The sequence below is a fragment of the Haliotis cracherodii genome, unplaced genomic scaffold, assembly GCF_022045235.1.
Source record: "Haliotis cracherodii isolate W230 unplaced genomic scaffold, xgHalCrac1.p SCAF_13, whole genome shotgun sequence".
Classification (NCBI taxonomy): Eukaryota; Metazoa; Mollusca; class Gastropoda; order Lepetellida; family Haliotidae; genus Haliotis; species Haliotis cracherodii.
Window position 1 is genome coordinate 10,072,484 of NW_027266268.1, and position 8,452 is coordinate 10,080,935.

Here is an 8,452-nt window from a genome sequence, read left to right on the forward strand (position 1 = left end):
GCGCACGTAAAATCGCCATTTAACTACACGAGTACCCGGCCACTGACTCGAGGATCTTGGTCACAATTATGTCATCAGTTCGGTCACGCTAAAGTAATCATTCATCAATGCTGTTTCAGGGATTTTCGTTAAGTGACTACGGCAGACAAATAACGTTTGCCTTGTGTGAACGATTTTGATATAGATTTAATATCAAAAGAAGTATTGATAGATTTTTTTCCCTCGCTCATTATGTTAAGCTTATTCATATAAAACATGTGATTGAAAATCAACAACATATATCACGGTACGATTCCACCCTGTGAGAATTTACTCGTTCTTTGGCTGGTGCACTGACAGAAAGCCACGTGTATTTGTTGACATCGCTCGCAGCGCCACCTAACGCCACGTACACAAACTCGTGTCAGGTTCCAAGATGGCTGCTCCCAGTGTGAAATCACGTTACCGGCTGTTAATGCTTTCAGTGTTAATTTTTGGGTTTGTTTTGACTAATATCATTAATGCACATGGACATGGTCACGCTCATGACCACGGACACGCTCACGATCATGGACACAGCCACGACCAACCGGCTTCTTTCAAATACAGCAAGCAGGCAAACGAACAACAACAGGAACATGCTCATGGGGGCCACGGACACGCTCATGATCACGGGGGACATGGACACGCCCACGACCACGGGGGACACGGGCACGCCCATGGAGGGCACGGCCACTCTCACGGGGGTGGACATCACGAAGATCACACAGAGGAATACAAGAAATGGGAAGACGCGAGACCTAAGCCCCCAAAAGCGAAAGAAACAGACTGGATCTTATGGCTCAAAGCCATTGGTGCTACAGCATTCATAAGCGTATCACCTGTTTTCATATTGCTTGTGATTCCTCTCGATAACACATCCGAACATGAGTCGCTGCTGAAAATATTGTTAAGTTTTGCCTCGGGTGGTCTCCTTGGTGATGCCTTCCTTCATCTCATTCCACATGCAGTGTCCCCTCATTCTCACGATGGAGGTGACCATGGTCACTCGCATGATCACGGACACTCCCACGAACATGGTGGACATAACATGTCGGTTGGATTGTGGGTACTGGCAGGTATAATCGCCTTCCTCATGGTTGAGAAGTTTGTCCGATTTATTAAGGGGGACGGCCGCGGCCACAGCCACTCCCATGCCCCAACCCCTGCCAAGCCAGTGGAGAAGAAAAAGGCAAAGACAAGTGATGATGAGGGGGAGAGCAAGACGGAAGAGAAGAAGAGTAAAGGAGAGAAAAAAGAAGATAAGAAGGGAGAGAAAAAAGAAGATAAGAAGGAGGAGAAGAAAGTGGAGAAGAAGGAATCTGCTAAAGAAGGTAAATCTTCCAAAGAACATACGTCAGTAGATTCATATCAGTATGATCATATAGCTACAAGGTTAGAGGCCCGGGAAGATCCAGGGTAGAACAGCTCTTCAGCAACCCATGCTTGCCGAAAAAAGGCGACTACATGACACAACTAACAGGATCAGGTGGTCAGACTCACTGACTTGGTTGATGCATGTCGATGTATCCCAATTGTGTGGATCAGTGTTCGTCATATCAATCACACCAGACTCCATTATTTCCAGACCGCCATCATATAGCTGGAATATTGCTGAGTGCAGCCTTAACAACAAACAAAAATGCAAGGTTAGATTTGAGGAAATTACAGTCTGTTGGTCAGCAGGTCACTGGCCTACATTCAAATTTGAATCAAGGCTCCAGAAATTTTGAGCCTTTGAATATTGACTCACGTTACCATTCACGTTGGGTATTGATAGTTTTCTTCCATTATATTGTTACTCCTTTGGGTCCAGTCTATTGGTATTTTTACAACAATTTTTCACTTAGTTCAGCATAAAATGGTGTTAAGGTGCTTTCTAATTTGTATCTGTTCAATGCTGGCCGAAGTCTGTAACATGTCGCCTAAACTCTCAATGTTCAGCAATTTACATGTCTGATTAACAATAAGTGAGACTTGGCGTCTTTCTAATGCATTATTTGACGCAGTAGAGTTCATGTATGTGTGATGCCTACACTCGATTAGTTCAAAAAGTTCTGTTAAGAAATACAGTACATTAGCCATGTTAGCTGAAAAGGCTACATTGGGTATTTACTAGGGCTGGGACGATACACCAACTGTGTGGTCCAATACATATCACGATACATTGTTCACGATCCGATAAGTGTCACAATACTTGTATGTACTCATATTTGTGGTGCGTAAGCCATCTTTTGCATAGGCAGGATGGCCAATACCTGGCAGTGGCACACTGACAATTTACAGCTGGCAGTATCAAATATGGCACAATGTATTAAAATATTTACTTTTTCACTACTAAATTTAACTTCTAATTAGTGTTTGGTGTAACAGCCATTAAAGTAAACATTTAAGGTATGAATCGATATTTTTTACTTAGTGTGCGACGGTGATCAACATGATCAATACTTGTATCGGGAAGTAAAATATCGCGATCCACCGATGCATTGGTGTATTGTCCCACCCTAGTATTTACAGAGTGTTGTTATTCTATTGGGTTTTTTTTTCAATTTTTCATGCATTTTCAACGTTAGTTGTGTAATGGTGATTTGTTTTGGGTATTTTATGCCAAAATGCAGATTACCTGGAGCTGTGTTGAACAAATCCAGTATTCTTCCTGATGTTTGTTATCTGTTGAAGACAATGACTCCCTGTTTATCCAGTGAACTGTTCTCAGTGTAACCTCCCAATTTAACAGATTTTCAGGTTACCAGAATTAAAGAGTCATAGCTTGTAGTGTAGAAATGGTCTTTTATATACGAGCAAGTTTACACAGAAATCAAATCATCCAGGTGTCCCGACTAACAGGGTTTCCCTGTATTACAGTATGAGATAGTATGTGAAAGAACAGCTGCAAACTTGGATGTGTAACACTTTGAGCCATTCTCCACTTGCCCGAGATTCACCTCTGCATTATATGTTTGTTGTTTAATAAGCACTCAGCAATGTTCCAACTATGTGAAAGTGGGCTGTAATTTATCAAGTCTGGACCAAACAATCCAGTGATTGACATCATGAGCATCGATCTACTCAACTGGTATACAATGACATGCATCAACCAAGTCAGCAAGCCTGACTACCCAATGCCATTTGTTTGCCTCCTACGGCAGGTATCTCTGCATTAACAGTTATTTCCTAGAGAAACTTTATTAGTAACCTATTTTTACAGCCATAATCCAAGTAATCAATTTATTATCAGTTAGAAACAAAGGTTAGACCACCATGAACTAAATCTAACTAATCCACAGTTCAATTTTGATCCAGTTGATTTTGAAGTAGGGCTTGGACGGGAAACTTTGGTATTCGGGTCAGGTTAACTCGGGTACTCGGGTCGGGTGGGTCCTGAGTAGGACCTGGGTACCCACAGTACTACCCGGACCCGTAGTTAGTCACTTGACATACTGTTTAATGACAAAAAGTCACTACAAGTTGCTAATGTTCCCATTTCTTTATGATGGTGTACACATTCCTTTTGACCTGTACATGTTTGAGTAAAGATAAAGCTTCAGTCAACTTCAGTATACTCATGATTTGATCGTTTCATAAGAGACCATATAATAGACATATGGTCTCTTATGAAACGATCAAATCATGCGTTTCAAATCAACCTCTGGTTTCATACATGTATCGAAACAGTTTTTGCCAGGTCTACAGTTAAACTAATCCCAATTAGACATTGTGTTCCCAACTCTTGAGACCTGCAGTGGGTACCCGGGTAGGGTCGGGTTATAGGGGTTGGGTACCCGGGTAGTTAATTTGGACTCGTTCCAGGACTAGATCCAAGAGTATATGTGATGATTAGTTACTGATTTGCATTATCACACCTTGTGGTCTAAAAACGTCATTAGTCAAGTCCTCGTTAGGACCCAATCTCATTAAAATCAGATCTTAGTTCGCTAAACAAAGATCTGAGTCACTGAGCCTGACCACCTGCCTTGTACAACATGCATAGGTTGCAGAGGACCTATTCTAACCCAGGTCCTAAAACAATCGCATTAAAATCAGATCTTAGTTCTCGCGACCGCTTAACAAAGATCTGAGGACATCACATTACGGGTCACGCCAGACCGACCTTGCGCAAATTTTGACCGACCAATGGAGGGACTGACAGAAAGTCGACATTAGCCAATCATAAGGCAGCTTTCTCGTGCTTTATGGCACTAAATTCAAATTGGCGACTTTGCTTCGAAACATATTTTGACAAATTCTCGATTAAAAAATTGAAACCTGAACAAAAGAACATACTGGAATGGCAAATATATGGATTCAGTCGTTAGGCTTGTACCTATCGTTCGGAATACCCTGTGTTTAAGTTTTCGAGGTTGTATGATTAGAAATCACATTCCGTCTGTCACTTTCATGATCTGGTAAGCGAGGCTCTGATTGGTCAGATGAAAGGTCGTTCTGACGTGACCCCTAATGAGATGTCCTCAGATCTTTGTTAAGCGGTAGCGAGAACTAAGATCTGATTTTAATGAGATTGGGTTAGGACCTGGGTTAGAATAGGTCCTCTGCAACCTATACTTGTTGTACAAGGCAGGTGGTCAGGCTCAGTGACTTGGTGGGGCGGTCGGGTAGCCTAGTGGTTAAAGCGTTCGCTCGTCAAGCAGAAGACCCGGGTTCGATTCCCGACATGGGTACAATGTGTGAAGCCCATTTCTGGTGTCCCCCGCCGTGATATTGCTGGAATATTGCTAAAAGCGGCGTAAAACCATACTCACTCACTCACTCACTCACTCAGTGACTTGGTTGATTGTGTTTCATCATACCCTTACTGTTAAGATGATGCTCAGAATAACAATCACTTGATTGTCTGGTCCAGACTCGATTATTACAGGCCTTTCTAATATTGCCTGGAGTCAGCACAACATACCATTTACTTGCACTAACTTTTGTTTTCTGTATTTTGTTGTAGACTCCGAGCAAGGGGACATCAAGGTGGCTGGCTACCTTAACCTGGCCGCTGACTTTGCCCACAATTTCACTGATGGTCTTGCTATAGGTGCTTCGTTCTTAATCAGCCAGAATGTCGGTATTATCACCACCATCACCATATTCCTGCATGAAATACCCCATGAAATTGGAGATTTTGCCATCCTTGTCCAGTCAGGTTGCACAAAACAGAAGGTAATTGAAAATACATGTGTGCTGTGAATATACGGACCAAAAAATGTTAGGGATCATGAACATTTATAAAATTGTGTGCTCAGTCTTCGATACAAACAAATATCCCATCAAATAATTGTGATCCGTGATGTTTTGTTTGGGTATTTTGGCTGGGAGACAGATGAGTTATCTCCCTTTAGCCATCAAAGTAGTACTCTTATCAATCTCATTAGGATGGGATTTTAGTGCCTGCTACTGCTTCACAAAGATCTGAGAACATCCCATTACAAGATACCTTGTTAAAAGTGGAATCTAGCCTAATAACAGGCACAAAACTGTTTCCAAATCTAGGTGCAATCATCTAAATGTAGGCTATCTGAACCTGCCATGATTGCAACAGATTAGAGAGCACACAATAGATCTGAGTCATTTTGTAAATGTCTTCTAGTCAAATAGATACCATTTTGTTCTTTAGGTTAGAACTAAATATCCATTTCTAATTGAGGAATCACTCATACAAGGCTGTGATTAAGATTGCAGATCTATGCAAAGCTTGCTTTTAGAAGAGAAATTTTGATTAACTCATGAACAAGAGAAATTTTGCGCAAAGAGAGATAGAGATAGAGACTTGGTGGACGGGTCCAGGGTATATATCATAATTCTCTCTCTGTTTCAGGCCATGATGCTTCAGTTTTCTACAGCAATAGGCGCCATGCTGGGGACTCTTTGCAGCTTATTTGCCGAGGGTATCGGTGATGTTGCTACAGCCTGGATCCTCCCCTTCACAGCAGGGGGCTTCATCTACATCGCCACTGTGTCTGTTATACCTGAACTACTTGTGGACTGTAAGCTCAGCCAGTCAATCAAAGAAATTGGAGCCTTACTTGTAGGAGTATATATGATGGTTTTGATTGGTCAATTTGAGTGATTGACAGGTGTCTTTAGCCAATGACTGGTACTCGTTCCTAAACAACTCAGGTTGTTGATAATGGATTTGATGGATCTGTGTTACCATGGTTTCTGTAGAGTTTGTTATTTTGAAAAGAAATCATAAACAAGTTAACAATAATTTTTGGAATTGATGGTTATTTTTCAAAACTCGTACAAACTGTCGGTATTTCTCTTTTTTATTGTTATTTTTTCAATCTATGTCACTGCAGATACCATTCCAACAGCTTTGTTAAGAGATATGAAGTCTGATATTTCGCGAAGTGTTGAAAGGAATATTAGTAGTTTTATAGTATAGGGCACAAGTCATTACTGATTTGTTGGGTCCCATCCACAAACTGATCTTCTTTACGAAATCATAGGTCTTTCTTTGAGTATGGGAATTGCAAAAGTCATGGCGCTAACGTCACATTGGGAAACTGGAACCAACCTGTAGATTTACTGTTACTGTTGTATCAGTGGGTCCACTGTGTGTTAACTGTCATATCTTGTCTCTTGTTTATCAAATTAAAAGTCAGATATGGAATATGGAAGCTGGAATATTGCTAAAAGCGGTGTTAACCCAACTCAATCACCAACTTAGCTGAGATAAACAACGGATAGTAAACAGCAAAGGTCTTATAAGAGGGAATTTTTTGCTATGTACATTGTTAGTCTTGCATGTTGCAAACCAAGTCTGAAGTATTAACATGCTGTTACTCCTTAGTATTGTACCTGTATTTTTGTTAAATTTGTGCATGTATCTTGAAAAACAACTACTGAATTAAAATCATTTTCTTATCATGGTCTTAAGATCATATCATGCCTATTGGTAATGCTCATTACAGTACTGTACAAAAATAACTACTACTTGGACATGTTAAACATGTTAAACACAGATCGACAGTAGTATATTTATATAGCGTCGTGCTAAAATATGTGAATGTTTTTCTGTTGAGTGTTTATGGAATGTCATTAACATTGACAACTTGATATAAATAATGTTGCAGAAAAATGGTAGTTACTTTTGAGCAGAACTGTTCCTATGATGTCAATAGATATTTGCACATAATTTGAAATTCGTATTTATGTGGCGTGTAAGTAAGGGGATATGCATGAAATGCTGTTTCATTTTTGCATTTTAAGACATTCAAGATACGTATGTGTCTAGTTAACAGAGATGTTATGATATAGTTAGTGGAGATAGCTGCAATAGGTGTTTGAACTACTGATGAACCTGGTCTGTCAGTTTGGTACTTTGAACTTCATTTATTCCTCTAGCTTTTCTTGAGCTGTTCCCATAAAATAAACCCTTAGAATTATGCCATGCGTTGGTTTTTGGGCACAGCTAGTCCAGTGCCACAATTCATTGTCCAGATTTGGAGCTACTGGGTTTGGATCCAAGATTCACCCAATACTGATAATGATGATCCTTGGTTTGACAGCACCAACCCAAGAAGGTGGAAGTCTATGCCCTGTGTCACCTGGGGACATCCCCCCACAATAAGATGACATACCAATGGGCCCTTGGGGAATATGGGTAAAAATATAGGTCCCGAGCAACCCATACTTGTTGTAAGAGGATCAGCTGGTCAGGCTTGGTGACTTGGTTGATGCATGCCATTGTATCCCAATCATGCTCTTGTTGTCACTCACTGCATTGCATCGTCCAGACTCATTTATTTACAGACTTAAATCATATGGTTGGAATATTGCTGAGTGCAGTGCTAAACAACAGATCATAACTCCAATATACTATGATGCGGTGTGAAACGGCTCAATAACGACATGTATATTGGTATCATCATTTGTAGGTTATCACATGTCATCTAACGTGGTCAAACTTAACACTGACTGTGTCTCATCTCTTTTACACCTTCTAAGACTTCACATGGAATGGATGTCAGCTCATGTAAATGAGTGGTGTTTTGCTCGCTCAGAACTTCTCTGAAACAGGATAAATTAAAGGGGGGGGGGGGGGAGGGTGTGAGGATCAGGAGATGAAAACAGTTATCACCAAGGCAGATATTACTTAGCATGTCATGAAGGGAAGACTGTGTTCCTTATGCTCCTCGCATCGTAATTTTGCAGTGCCAACGTGAATATTGATTTGTTTTTAAGATTAACGTAAAAAATATATGGCAATCCCTAATGTTAGGGTTATGATTGTGCCATCAACATTTGTTCTTGTTGTATGTAGCTTCTGATAATACCGATTAATGTATGTCATAGCTGATTGATGTGCAGTGTTCAAATTAATCCTGAAAGAAAAGGGGTCCTTGTCGTAACCCTAGTGTTAAAGATGAGGTATTTAAGATTTAGGACTCAAATACTATAGCAGCAAACTTTGATGACCCCAGAA

General features: G+C 40.6%; 1 protein-coding gene across 1 annotated transcript; it reads left to right on the plus strand.

Moving 5' to 3' along the window:
• Positions 1-399: 399 nt before the first annotated feature.
• Positions 400-7,848, plus strand: LOC139459603 (zinc transporter Slc39a7-like). The gene is made up of 3 exons (XM_071241166.1): positions 400-1,352; positions 4,973-5,184; positions 5,840-7,848. The coding sequence occupies exons 1-3, from the start codon at positions 416-418 to the stop codon at positions 6,089-6,091; spliced, it is 1,401 nt and encodes a 466-aa protein (XP_071097267.1). The 5' UTR covers positions 400-415; the 3' UTR covers positions 6,092-7,848.
• Positions 7,849-8,452: the final 604 nt, after the last annotated feature.